Consider the following 22,975-nt stretch of genomic DNA (forward strand, 5'->3'; position numbering starts at 1 on the left):
AGCCCCAGCTACTCTGGGCACCCTGTGCCAGGGCCTGCCCACCCTCCCAGCCAGCAATTCCTTCCCAATATCGGATCTTCAAGCGGATGGCTGCCGGCGCCATCCCACAGCTCCCCCAATCCGGGATAATCGGGAATCCCGTCCGGGTCCCTGCTCCCGCCGCTGGGGGCGGGGCCTAGAGCGTCACGTGATGCGCGCTGCCGCCTGCCATTGGCCGGAAGCGCCGCCCCGGAAGCGCGGGGCCGTTCCGGTGCGGGCGCAGGTGAGTGCGGAGCGTCGGGAGCACCGGGAGCACCGGGAGCTGGGAATGATCCCTTCCCCACATCCCCCCTCGCCCTGCCCCCCACACCCCGCCGCGTTCCGTTCCGCCCCGCTCCGCCCGCGCCCGGCGGCACCGGTAACCGTCAGCCCTCGCTACCGGCCCCAACAGCCCTCGGGGAGCACAACGGCAGCGCCTGCCGTAACGCCGCCCTCGTAGGCTGGCTCGGCCTTTGTGGAAAACGGGCACAGCCCGGCGGTTTCGCTCATCTAGCGTTTTCCGGCCGCTGGGATCAAAGCCGTGCCGTGCCGAGGTTTGCTGGCCCCGCACAGAGAGCAAACCCCCGGTACTGTCCGAACACCTCCTCACTCTTCTCTTTTCCCTTCTTTTCTTTGCTGACCAGGTGGCGGAGCATCACCAGGTGGCCGAAGGAATTGATCAGGACGGTGTTTGACCCTGATTCCGGGGATCGCTGGTGCATCAGGCGGAGGTGCGGATGTTTTTTGATTTTTTGGTCGGGAATCTTGACACGAAGCGGCTGCAGAAGCAACACGTGCTTTTACCTGGGGGGGAGCACGGAGGGACAGGACACAGGGAATGGCTTCCAGTGCCACAGGGAAGGGCTGGATGGGATATTGGGAAGGAATTGCTGCCTGGGAGGGTGGGCAGGCCCTGGCACAGGGTGCCTCTGGATCCCTGGCAGTGTCCAAGGTAAGGCTGGACAAGGCTTGGAGCACCCTGGGACAGTGGAAGGTGTCCCATGGCAGGGAAAAGAAGGTAATTATTTTTAAGCTCCCTTCCAGGCTAAATAATTCCACAATTCGTTAATGATTCTACAGCCTGGGGTGTTCCCTGCAGCCCCTTTCCAGAGCTGCTGGATGAATCACGTTTCGCTGGAAGTTTAATATTTAGGAAGTTCTGATGGAGACAGTATATGAAAGATTTTTTTCTAAAGGATTAACTCGTTTGTGTTGTCTCAAATAAGATTCCTCTCTGATTTAAACTATATTTGTGTATTTGAATCAGCCAGAACAGAGCCTGGAAGCAGTTAGCTGGAAACTGATTCTCTGTTTTTCCACAGGGCTAAAAATCTTTAGGATAGGATTAAAAAAAAGAAAAAGCAAAACTGGTCCCTAGTGAAGTGTACCCATCTGCCTCTTTATTCTCCACTTGGAAAGCTTTTGTTTTTCTTCTTGGTGAGAGAATTGAGATGTCAGCAGCATGGAGAGGGGGACTGTGAAGGGCAAAGTCGTGTGGCAGCAGAGTGTGTCTAATATATTGCTCGTCAGCACTGGCACTGGTCTAGTCCTAATTAACTGCTTCCTCTCCCAGCTGGACCTCTCTGCCCTTGTTTTTTTTGCTTTTCTGCTTTTTTTTAAAATTTTTTTTTTTAAATTATAGACTCCAAGGTGCAAATTTTGAAGACTTGTGGGGTTTCAGAGAGAGGGCATGGTTCATTTTCTAATAGTTCATTGTATGGGGTTGGTGTGGGCAGGAGTAAGAAAGTAACCCATGTTCTAATTCTCTCAAATTCCAATTGGATTTTTTTCCGCTTTCCCACTGTCCTGCCCTTCAGTGGTGGCAACCCATTGGATGGATTGGTTTTCTGCTGTCTAATCTCTCCTTAAATAAAAATGGATTGAGTAAAACAAACTCTTTGGACTCTTAATATAGCATGAATTTGGCTAACATTGGCAGCTTGCTGCTTAAACTGTTTTTGTGTGGTTTAAGCAAAAACTCTTATTTCCTGAATTTGATTTTCTTATTTGCATCTCTAGAACTGATGAATTAACAGAAAATTTGTTTGGTTTTCTTGTTAAAATGCCAAAAACGTTCCCTTAGTTGGGGGCTTTATTACACTGGAACAAACAGCATTATTGAAATTTTAGCATCTAGTTTATAATTAAAGCATGATTTATGTTTGAATATCGAACACAGTTTTTGTTTACTGTGTAAATACTATTTTCTCAGCTTGTGCCATACAAATGCTGGCACCCATAGGTGTTTTTCCCCCCCTTCACCATCTCTGTCCCAGCACAGGAGGGAGCCATGGTGTGCATTCCCTGCATTGTGATTCCCATTCTGCTCTGGGTCTACAAGAAGTTCTTGGAGCCCTACCTCTACCCCGTGATCGCGCCCTTCATCAAGCGCCTCTGGCCCAAAAAGGCTGTGCAGGACTCACCAGACGCCAAGCAGGGCTCAGAAGACAGCGCTGGGAATGCTCAGGGACCTGAAGCCGCCAAAAGAGACCAGGAGGATGGATCTGGAAACCACAAAGTAAGATTAATTCACCCAGGAGTTAATTCAGCCAGCTCTGGGATGAGCCACCCAGTGGCAGCTCAGGACAGGCACCACAGGAGGGTGAATAGTTGGGTGTTTTTACAGATATTTTTGTGGCTGTTTTCTTAGAAAATTTGCCACTACTGTGCCAGCTAGAAATAGTTGCTTCAAGACAGCTTCTGGTCTTGGAAGAATAGGATTTGTGCCTGTATCCTGAAATAGCTTAATTAATTTATTTTTTTTTTTAACACAACTGGCTGTTTTCTTAGAGAAGAAAAAAGTCAAATATTTGGTAAATCACAGCAGATGCATGAAGCAGAAATTAAAAACAGCCCCTTTCTTCACTCATAATGGGAAAGGATGCTTAATGCATATAAATTATGATTTTATTATTTATCTTCTCCACAATGCAAGGACTTGTAAATGTTGTCACTGCCTTCATTTTTCCCTTCCCACTGCAGCAATAATTATTTGTAAATCTATAGACACCACCACTTTTGGTTCTGGCTCCATATTTCTTCATAGATCTTTACTGACCTTGCTTCTAAAAGCCATTTTTGTCACCAGCTGTTCCTGTTTTAGGTGTTAAGTTCTAATTTAACATCTTATTAATGACACTATTTTTTATTTGCAGTCTGAAAGCAATGGCATTGCAAATGGAAGTGCTTCAAAGAGATCCACAGCTGTTTATGACAAGAAAACAGCTTAAAGGAGTTAATTCCTACAGATTTTATTCCCTCATGTCCAGTATGAACTGCTGATATTCCTCTCACTTTGAGACATTTTTCTTTGCACATTTTAGCTGAATAAAAAACTTTATTGCTTGCAGGAGAGAGTTTCTTTTGCCACTAAAATGGCTGGCTCATTTGTTTATTTAAAATATTCTCGCTGAAACTACTTTTCATCTACCATCTGTTTGGTGTGATTAGAGTTTAGGTTAAATAACATAAAAATAAATCTATTTATGGAAGGTAAATGTATTTTAGCATCTTGATGTCACTAAGTGCTGGTGCAATAATTGAGGCTTTCTCGTAAAGGCTTTATCTGTTCTTGGTGAAGAACTGTGGACTGCGTTGTGACAACAAAAGCTCATGATTTTTCTATGAAGAATTTAGATTTTCATGTCAAATCTATAGATGAGCTAAAGGAGTAATGCTACTTACAGAATTTACTTAGATTACTAAAAGCAGAAAGTCTTGATGTGATACTTCCCTTGATTATTTTCCTTGAAATATTATGCCTTTTTTCCTGAAGAAGAGTAGCAGAGGCATGATGCGAGAGGATGTTGCTTTATGTTCTGTTGTAGTAATTTAAAATGGTGCAGTTCTGGCTTTAAAAACAAAAACAAAAAAAACCCCAATGTCCAAATAAAACTTCTTTACCATGCTTGTGGAATTTTGGTTATAATAAACCCAGATTTTACTTAAAAGTAAGTCGCTTCATGCAGTTATTACACAGAATCACAGAATTCTTAGTGTTCAGAGCTATAAACACTTGGTGACAAAATCTTTGAAAACCTGGAGACAAGCCCCAGGCAGAAGGAAGTTCTAAAATAACTGAGGTCATGATAAAGTGAACTGGGCAAGCTTTGACTCCTCCTAGGAAGATGGATTCAGCTGCATCCCAACTGTGAAAAGTTTTTTTTAAGTGTCCCTCTGCTTAGTAAGGTGGTAGAAGTGGCAATTCCTGCTTCTTCCTGTCTGCCAAACCAGAGAAGTCTTTGAAAGATTCAAAATGAAACCATTCCAGCAGTTTTGGATTGTTCTTTATGATTTGACTTCCCCAAAATCCTCCCTCAGGCAGGCCTAAAAATGCACCTTTGTTATACAGGCAGTCCTTGAACTGTCACTGTGGTCCAGTCTTGCTGTGACTGTGATTTCTCTCACCAGTTAATTACTTACTCTGGTATCTAATTTTGCCCAGTGCCCCTGGTGAGGTGCCTCATTTCCTGCAAATGCCTGGTTTGGTCAGATGTGGTGTGAATTAATCTGCAGCCTTCACAGATGTGTCCCTGTAGCCACAGCCGTGACTTTGCAGTGAGCTCAGACACCTCCATGTGAGACCTTGATTAATGCTGCTTGCTCTTCTCTAACACCCGAGTTTGGAATTGCTCTTTAATCAGCTCTTACCTCATCTTTGGAACATAATCCCCCATTGGATCGGTGTATCACAGCTTCCTCCTGGATCACTGAATTCCGGGATCATTTAGGTTGGAAAAGCAGAGAGTCCAAGCTGTGCCCAATCCCCACCTTGCCACCAGCCCAGAGCACTGAGTGCCAGCTCCAGGAATTCCTGGGACATCTCCAGGGATGGGGACTCACATCCCTGGGACCATCCTTTCCATGGGGAAATTCCTGCTGCTGTCCACCCTGAGCCTCCCCAGCCCAGCCTGAGGCCGTTCCCTCTCCTCCTGTCCCTGTTCCCTGGGATAAGATCCCAAATCCCCCCGGCTGTCCCCTCCTGGCAGGGAGTTGTGCAGAGCCACAAGATCCCCCCTGAGCCTCCTTTTCTCCAGGCTGAGCCCCTTTCCAGCTCCCTCAGCCCCTCCTGGGGCTCCAGCCCCTTCCCAGCTCCGTTCCCTGCCCTGGACACGCTCCAGCCCCTCAGGGTCTCTCTTGTCCTGAAGGACCCAAAACTGGACACAGGACTGGAGATGCCTCAGTCGTGCCCAGTCCAAGCTGCAGCTCTACAGCAAAGCAAGAATACCCATTCTGCCATTCTGAGCATTGTTGAAGAAACTGTTCACTCCATGCTGTTTTAATATGCTGGGCACCTCATAAACAAGCCATAGAGTGTGTCCACCCCTAAACAGCTGAGAACACAACAAAAAGTAGAGCAAGAGCTGTAACAGGGCTCCTTTAATCTGTAAATGTATTCAGTCAATTTATGAAGTCTCCATAATAAATTTTTGTTTAGTTATTTAGGATATTATTACAGAAGAAAACGCACTGAACAATAACATAGAAAATAAAGTGTATAGTAAATTAGACTGCAGGCTGCACCAGGCTTCCAGCTGTGTGCCAGCACCATATTTAAACACCAGGCCATCTGAAAAAAATGCAAAAACAAAACCAGGCAGATAATGCAAGCAAGAATACACATTTATGGTCTCTGGAATGGTGTTCCACTGCTTTTATTAGCTGCAGTTAAACCCTAAAGTGAGCAATCTACATCACAAAACTTTCTGTATGAGGCACTTCACTGGAATCCTGTCAGGAGATTTGTGTTATAACTCTTCTGCCCCTATTCTTTTTCAAGAATAGGTCAGTAATCCTGTTGTGTTGTGAATAGTCAAATAAAAATCAAATGAAAGCAATGGTCCAAGTCTGGGCCAGAGTTGATGAGATCATCTGCTGGGATGCAGAGGAGTGCACTAAGCTTTCTTTAAGAAAAATAAGCAGGGAGAAATTAAGGAAATCCTCATGTGAGGGAATAATAATGATCAAGTGAGTTGAATTTAACTGTGAAAATTCCCATGTGCTCATTACTCATTGAAAACAAGATTTTCAAAAGGTTTAAGCACCTGATGGTGGCACATGGACATCTACCAGGATTTCCTATACCAAACAGCAGCTTCATTTACACTGAAGACTTTTAGAAAATTTCAGAGTTTAGGGGGCCAAAGTACTGCAAATCTAGTCCTAAGTTCTGCAGCATTAAACCTGTCTGGCTTTATTTAAATACTATTGAGGAAAGATCAATAAATCAACATATGAAAAAACATCATTCAAATTTCAAGTATTTTTTCTTAATGGGAAGGTCTTAATGGGATGTGGTACCTTGGAACATTATTCCTGAAAGAACAGTGGCTTCAGAGGTTGCAGGTAAAGGAAATGAAGAGAAATTTAATTTATACTTAGATTAACTAAAACCTCCTTCAGTGAGAAATAATTCTGTTTCATTAAGCTGCCTAAGATATGAAAGAAGGGATTATCTTCTTTGTGCAGTTTTCTGACTGCTAGAGCGTGCTTGCTGAACCAAATCTTATTTTGGTTGTAACAGCCATGATTCCTGTTTTCAGTGACCTGGCTGCAGTAATGTAATTGAAGAGGTCTAGAAGAACACGTTTGCCATGGTGATTCTTTTGAGCTAGAAATGCTTTTAGATAGTACTGCTGTATCTTTATTTCACTGCTGTTTTAGAATCATAGAATGGTTTGGGTTGGGTGGGGCCTTAAATCTCATTCTGTCACAACCCCTGCCATGGGCAGGGACACTTCCACTAATCCAGGTTGCTCCAAGCCCTCCCCAGCCCTGGGATGACAGTGAAACATAAACTGACATGTTGTGAATAATGTGTTTATACTCCCACAGGTGTAGCAATGCTTGTTTTTGGCATGGGGATTGCTCTGCAAAACCTTTTTTTTTGGGCACACAGTGTTTTACAGCTGTGTTGTTGACCATGCACCAGCTCTGCATGACACCCAGAGGAGCTGGAACAGAGCCCAGACAGAGTTAGAAGGAATAAAATGGATATTTACTGAGGGTTTTCAAAGGCCACACCCTGGCAGTACCAGAGCCACAGTCGTGGCCCTGGATGGCTCCAAGATGGAAACAAAACAGGGCATGGTCATGAAATCCCACATTTTTATAGGTTTTAGTCCATTTGCATACAGAACTCTATTGCCCAATTAATACCCTCAAATCATGAAGTTTCATCCTCCTTGCTTGTTTGCCCGACCTCTTTTCACGTTGTTTATGCTTAGGGCCTGAAGTTTGAAGAGTCCTTGAGTCCCCAGCTGGAATAGGACTGGCTTTTCTTCACCAAGCCAGCACAAGGGAAAATCACACCCAATCAGAAGAGAAAAAATTAAAACTTAAGGCATCATGAGGCCGCAGCTGTCCCCACCAAGCTCTGTGTGAGCACGGGGCCAAGCCAGGAGCGTTCCTGTACACAGCAATGTTTACTCAGGGTTACACCCCACCTGTGCTGTTTGCAGACCTGCTGCTGGCATGCACAGCCCAGGGATGGGTAAGAGCCCGGCTGGGGATTTGCTGTCTCATGCCACGTGGAATGTGGGAATAAACTCAGGGCTGCATCGGGATGGATTTCCCTTTCAATGAGCCAACCGTGCCTTGGAACCTGCAGGTGGTGGGACAAACCCCACTCCACAGGTTGCCCTTGGAGAAGCAATGATTTAAAGCAGCACGAGGGCAGGATGTGGTCTGATAAATCCTCCTGCCTTCAGACACTCACTGTTGGTCCCATTTGCTGGGCTTACCTCGTGTCCCATTGAAAATGTGGGATGCAGAGTAGAGAATCAGAATGAATCTCAGAATGGTTTGGGTTGGAAGGGATGTCAAAGCTCATCCATCCCTGCCATGGCAGGGACACCTTCCACTGTCCCAGGCTGCTCCAACCTTGGACACTCCAGGGATCCAGGGGCAGCCACAGCTGCTCTGGGCACCCTGTGCCAGGGCCTGCCCACCCTCCCAGGCAGCAATTCCTTCCCAATATCCCATCCAGCCCTGCCCTCTGGCACTGGAAGCCATTGCCTGTGTCCTGTCCCTGCATGCCTTGTCCCCAGTCCCTGTGCAGCTCTCCTGGAGCCCCTTCAGGCCCTGCCAGGGGCTCTGAGCTCTCCCTGGAGCCTTCTCTTGTGCAGGGGAGCAGCCCCAGCTGTGCCAGCCTGGCTCCAGAGCAGAGGGGCTCCAGCCCTGCAGCATCTCCGTGGCCTCCTCTGCACTGGCTCCAGCAGCTCCACGTCCTTGTGCTGTTGGAGCCCAGGGCTGGGGCAGCTCTGCAGGTGGGGTCTCACCTGAGCTCAGGGGCACAGGGGCACAATCCCCCTGCCCTGCTGCCCACGCTGGGGGATCAGCTCAGCGCAGGGGGGTGTCATGGCCGCCCCGCCCGACACGAACTACAAGTCCCGTGGTGCCCTGCGCGCCGCCCCGCGCGGGCTTCGCGCACGCGCAGCGGGGCCGCGCCGGCGACGTGGAGGCGGGCGGGGACCGTGAGGGGCCGTGAGGGGACCCGGGAGCGGCACCGGCCGAGGCACCCCGCCACCGACCCCGCCACCCACCTCGGGCCCAGGGCACGGACGGTAAGCGCGGCCTCGGCCGTGTCTTCGAGGGGGCACGGGTGACGAGCGGACCCGGCGGCCGCCGGCTCCGAAGGGGGCCCCCGATATTCCCCGGTTACCCCGACGTCACCGTCCCCTCGTGGCGCGGGCCTATGTCGCGATAGATGGAGGAATGCCTTGCGTAATTCGGCACCGGCACTGCGGGGAGTTGCCGGGGCACCGGCACTCGCCGTGTCCCCGCCCGGGCTGGGGCATCTCCAGGGATCCCTCACCGGGTTGTACCTGTGTCCCTTCGGGATCCAGGAATCGATCCCTCCTGGGTCCCCTGCACGTCCTTGTGTCCCTTAGAGATGCAGGGATCCCTGCCAGGGTTCCCAGAATGTGCCCGTGTCCCTTTACCCTGCGTGCTCACTTACAGGGATCCCTCAGGATCCAGGGATGTCCCTGTGTCCCTTTAAATGCGCCTAGGACTGGAAAGCCAGAGATTTATACCCGTGTTTTGTTATGTGCTCTTAATGATATTTATCGTTCATGGCTAGATGATAAATTGATTTGTTTTCCATCGTGTTCTTGAGAAGCGAAGGCTTTTCTATTCTTCTGCAGCATCTGCTGAGGCTCACTCTACCTCTTCACTCCTACGACATTGTTTTCATACTTGTGAATGATAATATTTATCAAAAACGAGGCATATTTTAGCTTAGAATTGAATTGGGATCTTCTCTTGGTTCCCAGGCTTTGTATTACCTCATGTGCCTTCATGCCAAGTGCTGTTTGTTTGTTTATTTATTCTTTTTAATCTCCTCTGCTGGGCATGGGGAGTTCATTGGGCTGTAATCTGATTTTTTCCCTCTCCTGTGCTGAGGGATAACGAGCTGGGCTGCAGCTGTAATCATTGTAGGTATTTGCAGAAGTAAGTAAGCTGTTGGTATTTCCATCACAGATCACTTTTGGAGTGCAAGGGAGTGGAAAGAGGCTCCTGGGTGGTTGGGTCCAGTGTCCCAACGCTGGGTTCTGTAACCCCACATTGTGTCAATTCCCAACTGAAAAACGTTCAAGGTGCTCCAGCTGGGTCAACTAGAAAATTGCCATTGCTCCTCAGGCTGCCAGGAGCTTGGGAGGGCCTCCTGCTGTCATTTCCATGGGCTGTTTTCTCTTTCCACTGCTGCTGCATCAGCAGAGGCCTGTGGACAGCCTGGGGAGTGATGGACCCAGCTCAGCGCTGTCACCTGGCTGAAGCATCCCTCCACTCCTCCTCTTACATTCCCGTGCTGGTGTTTTACTAGCAGGGCTTCTAATCCCTCGTATTTCCTGCTAAATCAATAAAATAAGTACTTACAGCAAATTACTGCTCAGCTCGGATGGATCTGGTGCTTCCTTCCAGTGATTTTATCAAATTAGAGAAAAATTTGGGGATTGTAGAATCCCAGACTGGTTTGGGTGGGAAAGCACCTTAAGGATTATCCTGCTGCACCCCCTGCTGTGGCAGGGACACCTTCCACTATCCCAGGCTGCTCCAACCTGGCATTCCAGGGATCCAGGGGCAGCCACAGCTGCTCTGGGCATCCTGTGCCAGAGCTTCCTCAGCCTCACAGCCAGGAATTCCTTCCCAATATCCCATCCAGCCCTGCCCTCTGGCATTTTCTGACATGCTGTGTTTTTAGGATGTTAAGATGTTTTTAACATGCTGATGAGTGACAAAAGTCACTAAAAGCAAGGAATCCTGTTTGGTGGCTGCTGAACTGATGCCACAGTAGATGATTAATGTTTTTAACAGTATTTTTCTAAGTGCATTCTCTAGAGTGGAAAGTCTGTTGCACGTTGAAGTAATCCCACACCCTGGCAAGTATAATTTAATTTGCAGTAGATCCTGAAGATAGGTGATATAAATCATGATGTGTAATGTAATATAAAATTATTACAAATACAGAGCAGATTTGTTTTTCTGCATAACGTACTTTTTTATGCTGTAGTTAGATCTTTAGCTGTGAGAAACTTCAAAAGCAGAGACAAATAATCCTGTTCCAAAAATATGGTTAATGTGGAAGAGCACAGATACCAAAATAGTTATATAAGCTTTGAAATGTAACAAAATATAACAATATTGAAACAAATGCAGGCTTTTTAATGAACACCTGAGCATCTGTTTGAAGCTTAAATGGTGTTTGACTTACCTCTTTGAAACATTATTTTGGCCTTTAGGCAGGCGTTTTTTTACGTCTGATAGTGAAGGAGGGAGGAAATACTTGTGTGTAACAGTAATCTTAACCTCTTTTCCATATAGAAGCTACTTGATTTATTAAACCAGGCTAGATTTAGTCTGACTTGTTCCTGTCCAACCCAGCTGTCCATTTCAATTATGGTAGAAACTATAAATTACTATAAGTTGTTTTTTTATGCAGGTATACTGAGGGTTGTTTTTTTTTTTTAATAGAGGAAAGAGACAAAGTTATCAGAGCATTCTCATATTGAACAAAATTTCCAACACTATAATCCATCATAGATTATCAGGAAATTGGTATAAAACTGTTTTTGTGGTGATAAAAGTCTCTTTTTGGCCACTGGAAGAAGATAAGGACAAACCAACAATGTTGCTTCTGATGTGCTGTATGTTCTTAATCTGTGAAGGCAGATCTCAGTATGGATTGTGCATATTCTTGATTTGGCTTTTTTTTAAGCTCCATATCCCTTTGATATTCTTGTTTAAAGTTCAGTTTGTCGTTCTCATTTTATAGTTCCAGCACACCTGTCCTGGCTGGCAGCAGGAGTCTCACTGGTGAGAGCAAACAAAACCTTTGCAGAAATACCTGCCCTCTGCAGAGAGTGGAGATAGTATTTGAATTTTCACTTCTTGAAACTTTTGAAAAATGTGTTATTTACCTGTAATAGTTTTGTAACAGGTGTAGAGCCTTTTACACAGAAATTACAAGGTGTGCTTGACCCAACCTTCTTCCCTTCTGACAGTGTTTACTGATTGGATTAAAGAATTTATTTCTACATGTACTCCAAAAAATGTTAACTGTGTGTGAGTGCTGACCTTTTATTGGGGTGTTGGAATGTAAGAGTATGGATATGGATCTTTTTTTTTTTTAATAATTACCTCCACACCAACTCTCCTCCCCTCTGTGACAGGATGTTTCTGTAAAACTGGGGCTAGGATTCTGCTCTCAGGTTGGTAGGCTTAGTGCAGTACTTATTTCATAATTTATTACATAGGAATTTCAACAGAAAAATTATCTTTATGTTTTTGTAGCTTTAAATTTTGTTAACTCTTGACAAATTTTCTGTAGAGAGAGGCTTTTGAGCCTTCAGGGAGGTTTGGCCACATGTTTTTGGTATGGGAGTGTAACTGCCAGCACGCACTAAAAATGAACAAAATTGAGCACTTCCTAATTGACCTTGTGGGATTTTGTATTAATGGACTAGAGATATGTTTTGTTGCATGTAGGACAAAGAAGTCCTTAAATGCTATAAATGCTTATTTACCTGTGAAGTTAAATAGGAGCTCTCTGAACTTCTTAACAGAAAGGTGTTTCCCATGCAGGATTCAGCAAAAGCTCCCTCAAGAGGTTTGCCATGTACCTGCTGCCTTGCCCTGACAGAGCATGGTGACTGAGGGGATGGGGGACAAAAAGCTTCTTATAGATTAGTTGTGTCACTCATGGGTGTGTGCTAATGGAAAGACCAGTACATGTTGGGTGGAAATATGACAATTTTGGTGTTTAGTTTGCAACAAGCCTGTATTTGCTTATTGATGTTTGGAGCCATCACATAACATTTAATTTTTTTTAGAGCGCTCTGTATCAGAAGTTTCTGTTGTGAGGTGAAAGGTTGCAGTGGAATTTTTGTGTAAATAATTTTTGATCTCTTACACCTTTAGGGAAAAAGCAAGGTTATTTTTGTCCTCCTGTGAGTCAGTAGTTCCAGTTCAGGACATGGCTTTGAAGGTGACTTGTGAAGGTAACTAATAGTTCACTTGAAGTAAGGTATTTTGAGATTAGTCAGTGGGCAGCTGCTTATCAAAATTACTACATTTGATGATCAGAAATTAGCAGAGTGGATCACCAGTAACCTGGAGGTTAGAGAGTATAGAGTCTGTGAAAATGTGTTAGTTTTCTGAGATGGTATCGAGAAACATGATCGGTCCATCTCAGTTTCATTTATGGAATTTAGCTTTTCATTTTTCTGTCACCTCCTTTCAGAACACTTTAATAAAGCGTGACAAACTGCGTAGGGTGAGCTGTCAAAGACAATAGCATCCCTTGTTGAGCAGTTTGGGGAAGCACCACAACATCCGGGCTCACTCACATCCGAATTCTTCTGCTTGAAATACTCTGGTTCACCATGAAGGTTTTGAAAAATCCCTTCTTCAGCTGTGAGCAGAACAACTGTCCTGTAGGTGGGACATGAAAGAAGCAGATTGTGCTGTTCCGAATTCGGCTTTTATTGATGACTGACTCCCACGAAAATGTTGTGGAAAAGGAACTGGAGCACAAAACACAGCATCGTCACTTGTTTTTTCTGCTGCTTGCCTTCCCTGTGAGGGGCCTTCTTTGCCTGCAGTAAATCTATCAAGATTAATCACTTCTGCTACGTGCAAGACTCTTCAGGCTTCAGTGGAACCCAGAAAGACCCTAGTGATGTCACTGCACTGCTGCTTGATTCAGGTTCTTACTGTGCGAGGGGAAGGCACTAGAACAGAGCAGGAGAACCGAAAGAGATGCTGTGTTTGTTCACCCAGCTGAGTAAACAGTGAGCAAGTTAGATAATTTATGTTGAGAGCTGCCTAAAGACCTTAAGATGAGTTTTTTTTAATTGTATTGTTCTTGTTCTTAGGCCTTGTGAGGACCACTTTGTAATTCTGTTGCATTTCTTATTGCCATCCAAAAATGCTTCTAACCTGATGTACTGAGCTTTGCAGGAAGATGTTTTGGTTCCTGATGAATAGTTAGTCAGTCAAAGATAGGTCAGAGGGTTGTATAAGCAGCCATCAAACTTGGCAATGTCTGAAAAGTAGTGGGCAGAGGAGAAACACAGGATTATCTAGAAAACTATAGGAGATGGTATTGGCCCCCAAACTGCAAAGACAGAGCCCGTCATGGTCAACCAGGTTCTCTGAAAGATCACCTACTTTGTGTTTTTCACAAAAGCAGCTTGCCTGTCTGCTACTTCTCACAGGACCGAGTTTTTTGTGGTTTGGTGGGTTTTTGTCTATGGGGGAGGGAATTTGGTATGTGTCTGAGCAGTTTCAGCATGCAAAAGTAAAAGGGGTAGGTAAAAGGAACTGAAGAAAGGAGTGGTTGCCGAAAAGGCAGTAGAAAAGAGGAGAAAAATTACAAATCAGTGTAAAGTAAAATGAGCAGAAATAATCTTTCCTGTGTAACTCATTAACTTAAAACAGTAGGAAGCTTTTTAGATTGGTCACAACAGGTACATTTATTCCATTCTGAAATCTCCCAGACTGCTTGGTTGTGGCTAACTCGTGCATCAGAGAAGGTGAATTTTTAGTAGTGGTTTGATAGTGTTTGAATATTGCTAAGCATTGAGTTATAGCTGGAATATTCTGACTCATCAACATGCTTTAAAAACAAATGCTTCATGTTTCAATGCAATATTTCAATGCTCTTCTCTGATTTAAAATGGCAAAAATTCCTAAAGTCTCAAGGGTTTTTTTTTTCCTGAAGATCCCTTTTACTGGTATGAATTGTTATTGCTAGGTATTTCTGCATCATTAGTTTTACTTAGCAAAATCTTACCAATTTAACTGGTGAAACTAGAATTCTTAGAGTTTTGTACATCTTTGTGTGAAAATTAGTGAATCATCTCTGAGTTTGAATGAAGTACTTGCATAACTGCTTTTTGTCTTTGTGGAAAGTTAGAATCTAATTTCTTGTTTTTATTTTCAACCCTTATTAGCAGCACCAAAACTTCTCCAAAACAATTCCCCAAGCAGCGCAGGTGCTTGGAAAGCTGCAGAGTTGCTCAGAGAAATTGCTCCATCTGTGGAAGTGTTCCATGCCAGTCTGGATGGGGCTTGGAGCAACCTGGGGTGGTGGAAGGTGTCCCTGGCCATGGAAGGGGTGGAATGGGATGGCCTTTAAATGTCCCTTCCAACACAAACTATTCTATGGATTTATGAAATATTACTGTAATGTGACTGTAACAGTAATTTCTGTATTACTGTAACAATAGTCAGAAATAAAGTATCTTATGCGGACAGTAAAATTCAAATATGGGAGATGAACAATACAATACATACTGTGTAATACTTTTGTGTTTTCTGTTGCATGGAGAATTATGTGTAAATATATTGCAGTAGTCTCATAACTCTGTGACAAGACATGAGACTGTCTCATGGTCTGGAACCTGCAGTTGTTGGATACCAATAGGGATCAGCCAGAAACCTAAATACAGTGCTTTTGGTAACACTGAGTGAGCAGCATTGCATCTCATTTTCTCATCTTTACAGTGATTGTGGCTGCTTTGCTTGGAAGGAAAACAGAGTTCTGCTATGTATAGAAATTAAATTTTTGTTAGGTTCTAAAATGTTTTCAGTATATTCATGTGGTTGTGTTAAAGACTCAACCTAACAACCAGATCTCAGATGACATTGTAAAATCATGTGCATGACCATCTCAAATTCTTACACTTTAAAGCAGTCATTTAAAAAGCATCCCACAGCTATAAGTAATCTATATTATTCGAGATGTCTGCAGACTCAGCCAAATGATCATGGCAGGCATAGTTTGGAAGGGGGCAGCTGGCTGTACAGGACAGATAAAATTTCAGCATTAGCAATTAAGTTGTGACGCCAGTAGGAGATACAATCCTGAAAGGAACTCTAATTACTTGTCTGAACTTACTTAACTAGAACATACATAGAACATGTTTTTTCCCAAGTTGAACAGTTCACATCTGTACCTTGAGTTACACTTAGGAACTCATACATGACATTTTTGTATTGCTGAATTGCTTTTAACATTCTTTTAGAGGAAAAATTGTATTATTGTAATATATTGTTAATAATTAATACTGAAATCTTCTAGAATAAGTGATAAACTTGGGATTTATACCTACCCCTAGCAATTTGAGATTGGAATGAGTCCTGATGTGCAAAACAAGCTCCCTTGTGTTGCTCTAAAGCCTCTACTGCTACATCATGGAGCCAAGTTCTGGGACTAAACAGATGCTGGATTTAATAGAGAATGACTCTTGCAGATCAGGCTGTGATCCTTTGGGGGTGTAGTAATGCTGAGCTAAACTGAATGAGCTGCTAATAAGCTGTGTCTGTTTTGTTTTTGTTTGTGTTTTTTTTTTTTTTTGGAGGTGGGTGGCAAGTAAGTAGATTGACTTTTTGTAAAATCTTATTTTAATGAACTATGTTTTTGTTTATTTAGCATATTTCAAGTAAAAGAAAATCAGATTTCATTGGTGATTTACTGCTAGAGTAAGGACTGACTTTCCTGGAGTGAAGGGGAATTTCCTGTGATTTGGTGTTTGTTGGGGCTATCCTGCTTCAGTATGTGAGGGAGCAGAAGCTGTTATACCTTGTGTTGTGCGAGTTCTTTGGGATCCCCTGGGGCAGCCTTTCTGTGCAGTGGGGGCTGTTATGAAATTCACGTGTAGGAAAAATCATGGATAAATAAATAAATGTTTTAAATACTGCTTAAAGCATACTGTTTGAACCTGTACTGTCTAACCAGCATATGGGCACAGAGGCAGTGCATCTTAATCAAGAGCAGTGTGGATGTTTAAGTGGTTACATGTTTTATTTGAGTGATCTTTTCAGCTAAAGGCAGCTGAAAGGAAACATTTGATAGCATGTTCAAAAATTATTTAAGGTGATGACTGTCATTTATTTAGTATTATTTAGTAGCAGCTGTCTTGGAAATGTGTTTGAGATCATGACTAGCATATAATCAGCTAAGCTGAAGCATTGGGATTAATCTGTTACTGTTGTTAAAATGCCTGGAAATTAAATGTTGATTTTTTTTTTCTATTTTAAATTACTTTTAGACATTTTTCCTGTAGCATATTCATGAACTCTGAAGGAGAGACTTGTTTCCTGGGTCAGTTGATGGCTGAGTTCCTCAGAAGTGTCTAGCTCATGTAAAGCAGGGCCTGTGGTTCAGATTGTAGGAGCTGCAGGTGTCCAGGCTGCGTCATGAAGGCATTGCGGAGCATTTCATCAGGCTTTGGGATGGCACAATTCCCTGATGGAAGGAGTTGGTTTGTGTGCCTGTAAGCTAAGTCATCTATGGGAAGGATCAGTAGAACTTGCTGAGATTTTTACTTCAGAGGGCTTTAGTGAGTGTTACGTACTCAGGAGAGGAAAGAAACCACCTGGGGTGTAAGAGAGAGAAAAAATCTGTATGTTTGTTTGATTGCTCCAGGATTTGTTGGCTCTTGAATGAGTGGAAGTCAAAGCTCGCCAAGTCCCCTTATCTACAAACCACTATCAGGTATTTAAAACTCAAGGTAGCAGGTGGATTATTTTGACAGGTCTGGATGGCTTGATATTTATTTCTTTTAGAGGAGAAAATAATCAGCTGGTGCCTTATTTTTCTGTTGCTTTGGGGAAGGTCTGTGGAATGAAACATGTTCTCTGCGGTTTGGAAGGAGCCAGCTGTGCATTAGGGCTGGAGGGCTCCCAAGGGGCTTCATAGCTTGGGAGCGTGGCTGTGGAACTGGGCACTTTTTTGGGCACTGACTCTGCAAACAGACAACAAAATTTTGCTAACACTTGCTGTTAAAGCCTTCTTTGTTTTGGATTTTGTCTTAATGGTATTGAACCTGCTGGCATACCGTAGGAAAGCAAGCATGACTCCTTCTGAAGAATTAGCTTGAAACTAGTTGCTGTCATATTTTTGGGAAGGTGGTTTAAATGTGGGGGGCTTTGGTAGTTGCAGCAAACTGTAAGAGAGCTTGTAAACAGAGAGTACGGTGACTCATCTTTGGAGAACAGGCTAAGGATTCTGGGCACTGTCAATGTTCTGGCATGGAGAGCTCAAGAGTTCCAGGTGGAGGTGGAGGGATTTGAAGGCAGGGCTCCAGCTGCCTGTTGGTTCCCTTCACCATTAGTTGTTTGTCTTGGAGAAAGTGAGCTGGAAAACATGAGCAGAGAATGAAAACTTGAAGCAGAGAGAGACTAGACTTGTCTTTTCTCCAAGAAATAAAGGTTTAAATGTAGGGCCTTTAAGTCATTTAAAGGCACAGGGATGAGGCTTGAGTCAAAATATTAGTCCAGGGCCAACAGCATCGTTTTTGGCTTTTGCAGTAGTTTGCAAACACGTCTGGTTGGACAGGGCTTGGAGCAACCTGCTCCAGTGTGAGGTGTCCCTGCCTGTAAAGTCTCCTACAAATAAAATTTAGAAAATAATCACCAATTTATCTTTTTTTTTTTTTTTTGGTAGGATTTCACATTTTAAAGATCTCTTTATTACTTAATATATTTTATATTCTGCTCTGTGACGTGCTGGCCCCTTGTTGTTTCGTATGGGTACTATGCAGTTGCTCTAAACCTCAAATATGAATTCTTCGGAGAAGTTCTACTATGGCTGCTAATGTTGCAGCTTTTTGTTGCAGCCCTTGTTTGTTTTTAGTAAGGTTTCTTCATATTCATACAGTTCTTTATTAATATTAACTACTATTAAAAGTGTCTTTTCTGGAACTAATTGCTACTGCAAAGTTGATGAGTTTAAGATCTCGAATCTGATACTTTGCATCTGTATCTTTGTAGAAACCAAGGGAAAAGTTGCTGCTGGGTAGTAGCTTACATCTTCTGGTACCACTGTGCCTGTTCTTAGGTCTTATGCCAACCCAGGAGTGAGGATTTAGGTTATAGTAAATTTGGCACAACACTTTTATCTTGATGGGGATGCCTTTTTTTCAGACAAAATGTCACAGTTACTTTGTCCCAAACGGTGGAAGTTTATTTACGTTGATGACCTGGAAAGATGTGGGGATCATACCTGGCACATAGTTGATAGCATTGTGGTGGTTCTCTCTCTTTAATTAAATTCTTTATAAAGATGAGAAGCAGTATGAGGAATTTAAAGCTTCTCATTCTTCACACAGATCAAGTGCAACACATAGAGTAAGAGGGTTTGGAGTGCCAGCTTCTGCAGTGATCTATCAAAAAGCAGTTGTATTTCTGATGTCTTGATTTTATGGCTTTTTCCCACTGAAGTAGTTGCCTGGAAGGGACCACATTATTTTAGAGAGGTCAGGAGATTCACTATATGGTCAATAGTACTTTTGCTTTCTTGATAACAGCATGATAAGAGCTGTGCATACTCTGGAAAGGCAGGAACTTTAAAGGTGTAGATCACTGGTGGCACACAGGAATTAGCTGCATCCTTACAGAAGCAATAATTTTCTATCTGTGCATATTCAGTTTGAAAACATATTTCTGAATAGTATGTCTGCTTGACACCCCCATTAAAATTGTGAATTCTGCATAGCTTCCCCCACTGCTAGCAACCTTGTTACTGATAAAACTGTGCTCCAGTGTTGTTGCTCAGTATAATTTATTAAATACAAGTGAGATGATGACTGAAGTAATAGCACAGAAACTTTTATCTTTCTCGACCAAAGATCTTTCTTGTCCAAAGTTCGTTGAAAGGAAGTCTTTCTAATCTATCCCATGTGTCTGATTCCTACATCTCAGTAATTTTTCAAGGAGGTGACCTAAAGCTTTACTAGTGGCTAACTCAGGGTCTGCATATTCCTTATTTGTGCAAAAGACTTAAAATGTTTCTTTCTTCTTCTTTTTTTTTCCTCAAAGAAATGAAAATTTAGGAAGACATTTACCAAATAAAGAAGATGGGAGCAAATAGCAGCAGCATCAGTGAGCTTCCAGAAAACGAGTACTTACAGAAACTGTCAGGATCAGAGCCCATCTCTGAGAATGACCCGTTCTGGAATCAGCTTCTGTCTTTCAGCTTCACCACTCCAACAAACAGGTAAGAGGGTGTGGAAGAACTGGCTTTGATAATACGTTTGTAGAAGTGACCAGTCTAAAAGCAAATGAGTGGTTATGTTAATTATTCCTGTTTTAGGTAGCAGAGGAATGAATACCTGTGTAAAATATGCTGTTGTTTCTAAGTTCCTCTTCCATTCCCGTGGGTTTCTTTCTTCTTCATAATGTCTGTAATTGCTATTCATTCTGCTGTCAAAAATCAGAAATAGGGCCTGTAGTGTTGGGGGGGCAGCTGTTTTCCTTGTTGTTTTTGGAAGCTTTCTTTTCCTTTGATATGACATTGGGGTTCAATGGATTTGCTAAAGATTCCAACATTTGATGTTTCCTCTCAATTTAGAGTGAATTATACTTCTTGCATGATTTAATTGTAGGTTAGCTTTTGAGTTGCTTAGTCTGTATGACATTTTTTCACCCTCTTTGCATTTTAAAAAGAAATTTGGTGTGTATTCTCCATAAAGATATTTTCTAAATACCTTAAATTCAAGTTTTGAATGCCTTTTCATTCCAGAAGATGGTGTGGGTATAAATAAAACCAGTATTTTTTAGAGGATCCATAGCAGATTTCCAGAAGTAGAGAATTTAAGTTCTTGTAACTTCTATTAATCCTTCTGCGTTGCTACTTTGTTTGGCCTTTGGTGTTGCTTATCAGTCTTACAAGAACAATCTGATATTAATACCTTCAGGTGTTACTTAAACTATTTTTACAGTTTTCAGCATAAAACTGGTGCTTCTGTTAGTGAAAGTTCTGGCAACTGGAATGGAAAATGGTTAAGGTAAATAACTGGGAGGCATTTACTAGGTGCTATTTTTGTGGAGAGTGAGGAGGAGGAAGTATTTTGGCTCCTGCCTGGAGAGAATAGCCAGGGGTTAGGGAGAAGGCATGGTGCTGTGGAGGGCTGTGAAGCTGATAAAGGGCAGTATGGGAGCTGGGAGTGTGCAAGTGAGCAGTTGTTGCTCCTCTAAGATCCCTGAAGACAAGAATTATTTACAGCCTACCCATGACTAATAAGATATTCTAAGGGCATATATAATATTCTGTTGTTTGGGTTTTTTAAGGGGGAATAATTACATATGTGACCCTTCCAATTTCTTTTGGTTGTTCTATTTTCTTCATTCCCCCATGAAAGTTAGAAAGTTTTTCTTATCTTATTTTGCAGCTTTTAAATGTCTGTTTCATGGAATGTGGATCCAGTGCAGAGTAAATTTGCTAAAAAACCCACCAAATCAAAAAAGCAGAAACCTAACCAAACAAAAAAACCTCAAGAAAGAAACATAATTAAAAAGACAAGCAGTCCAATAAAATTATCCAGACACAGGCTGAAAGCTTTAATTAGCTGAACACCAGATGGTGCTCTTGCCTGGGAGCTAGAGGAGAAATATTTTTAGAGGCATCTTTTCTGCAGCTGAGTATTGGAAGGAAACAGAAATTTCCCATTTAGTTGCATCTACCTGAGACAACCATTGGCAAGTGAAATCAGATGATGTTGGCTGCACAGCACCCTCAGCATTTGTCTATATCAGATAACCTTGCCTGCAGGAATGTAACAATAGAGGTCAATGTCAATTTCTGAGATTGAAATCTTCTAAATTACCAAGTTAACTTTTTTTTTTAATGAGGCTTAAGTGTCAGGAGCAAGATGTTGGTTTGTGGTTTGTGGAAAGGAGCCAGTTTTCACCTGTCATACAGGACAGTTTTGCAGTTTTCTTCTCTTTTTAAATTCACTTTTCCCAATTGTTTGTTGCAAAACTAGTGACTGTTTGCAAGTATTACTGGGAGCTCTGTAAGTGTTTTGTGCTGTATTTTTCTGCAGGCAGTTGGAGTAAAAGATCTGTTTCTTGAGGTTTTTGCTGAAACAGGACTGATGCAATTCCCCAGGGAGAAGAAGGCTGTCTTCTCTGGGTGATGCTTTGGACATAATTCTGTTCCACATATGTCAGTACCATAGGGGATGAGGCAGAGAAAAACATTCAAAGAGAAAGTGGTAGGAAAAGCAGACAAATCCAAATTATCCAAACAAAAGCCAGCAAGGTGGGGAAGTGATGGGATGCAATTACTCCTTTCAGCAACGAATTTACCTTGTTTGGCAGAATCCTTGGCCATAGTAGGGAAACAGTATCTGCAAGGAAGACTTCCAAGGGAAATATGAATCTGTGTGTGTAAGAAAGTCTGTGGGGTTTTTAACCTTTTCCATGTATGCTTTTTCTAGTTAGGAACTTGTGACTAGTGCTTTGCGTTACAGAATCTGTTCCAAGTTAGTCCAGGTACTGTAGATCCCAGGTGTCAAACAGAGCTGGGTCTTCTGTGGAGCAGTAATCTTTGTGCTTTGGCTTGAGAGATGGGGAGTTACTGTCTTGCTTCTCTGAGAAACATGAAGACATGATATCAGATCTTAAAACAGTACCACTCACTGTGCTCTGCTCTGTTCATTTTCTTATGATTCGTGTGTCTTGGCACTTTGTATTTCTTTATTAGTGCTTGCTTTGCTTTTCTCTCTTTCCCCTTTCAGTTTGGTTGATCTCTTCCTCCTTTTATCCATGTCTCATCTTCTCCCTTTTTTTTTTTCTGACCTCTACCTGACTGAATGTGTTAATCTCTCTTTTTCTGGTGAAATTGTTTAGCATTGCTTATTTCCTCAGCCATACTTTCTTTATTGGGTTTTATTTTTTCAGTCCTGCTGACTTTTTGGTTTGTTTCTGTGAAGAACTCAAGATAGTTTTCTGTGTGGAATAAAGTTTTGCCAAATACCAGTGCTGCCGACTGCAAAGTTGCTGTCTCCCTGTCAGCAACATTGATGCAAGATGCTCTTGCCCTTTCACTATCTCTTCCAGTGGTTATTTTGTTCTTCTGTGGGTATAATCAGGAGCTAATCTATCTGGAAAACACAGCAGAAGTGTTTATTTTTTCAGCCAAGATAATTCCCTACGGTGATTCATAGCTTGGCACAACAAAACAATTCTGGCACAATGAGGGATTGATTTTTTTGGGGCACAGCAACCTATTGAGCCAAAAGGTGGGATTGCTTAAACCTGCTGTGCCATCCAAAAATGAACAGGAGAGTGTGTGGTCCAAGCAGAGCTGGCTGTGAGGAGTCCAATATTCTGCCTTTCTGGGCTGCTTGTTCTTCCTCTCATGCTGTTGATTTTCTTAATAATTAGGCAAATATTAAGAGGGAATATCAGCTGTCAATAATCAGAAATGAGCTGATGGTAAATCCCTGCTCACTGTCTGCAGCTCTCCTGGCATGAGTGAATAGTAACAGCCAAAGCCAGCCTGGGTATCTGGCAGGTCAAGAAAGCCACTGAGGCCTTTCACAGTCTACAAGTGGGAGCAAATAAGTGCTGCAGGCATTAATGGCAGTCAAAGGAACAGCTTCCAGCAGTTTAGTTTTAGGTTGCCCCCTGCTTTTCACTGTGAAGGGTTTATTGTGATATCCTC

The 22,975-nt window shown here is 42.9% G+C and overlaps 2 protein-coding genes across 7 annotated transcripts in view; both read left to right on the plus strand.

Moving 5' to 3' along the window:
* Positions 1-192: 192 nt before the first annotated feature.
* CZH18orf32 (chromosome Z C18orf32 homolog) lies at positions 193-3,969 on the plus strand. Of its 3 annotated transcripts, none has more exons than XM_033085602.1 (4): positions 193-262; positions 663-749; positions 2,300-2,536; positions 3,174-3,969. In XM_033085602.1, exons 3-4 carry the CDS (start codon positions 2,309-2,311, stop codon positions 3,246-3,248), a joined length of 303 nt encoding a protein of 100 aa, XP_032941493.1. In that variant the 5' UTR covers positions 193-262; positions 663-749; positions 2,300-2,308; the 3' UTR covers positions 3,249-3,969. The 3 variants fall into 3 exon arrangements, with proteins under 3 accessions (XP_032941493.1, XP_032941494.1, XP_032941496.1); XM_033085603.1 differs by having other exon boundaries at positions 199-262; positions 2,281-2,536; XM_033085605.2 differs by lacking the exon at positions 193-262 and adding an exon at positions 423-572 and having other exon boundaries at positions 2,281-2,536.
* A 4,512-nt stretch (positions 3,970-8,481) lies between these two features.
* The window catches only part of DYM (dymeclin), a 210,249-nt gene continuing 195,755 nt past the window's right edge, over positions 8,482-22,975 (plus strand). For all 4 annotated transcript variants that reach the window (XM_033085598.1, XM_033085600.1, XM_033085599.1 and 1 more), the window contains exons 1-2: positions 8,482-8,582; positions 19,345-19,522. In XM_033085598.1, coding sequence (XP_032941489.1) covers positions 19,383-19,522 — 140 coding nt within the window. In that variant the 5' untranslated portion in view covers positions 8,482-8,582; positions 19,345-19,382. The remainder of the gene's footprint in view (positions 8,583-19,344; positions 19,523-22,975) is intronic.

The sequence above is a fragment of the Catharus ustulatus genome, chromosome Z (genome assembly GCF_009819885.2).
Source record: "Catharus ustulatus isolate bCatUst1 chromosome Z, bCatUst1.pri.v2, whole genome shotgun sequence".
Classification (NCBI taxonomy): domain Eukaryota; kingdom Metazoa; phylum Chordata; class Aves; order Passeriformes; family Turdidae; genus Catharus; species Catharus ustulatus.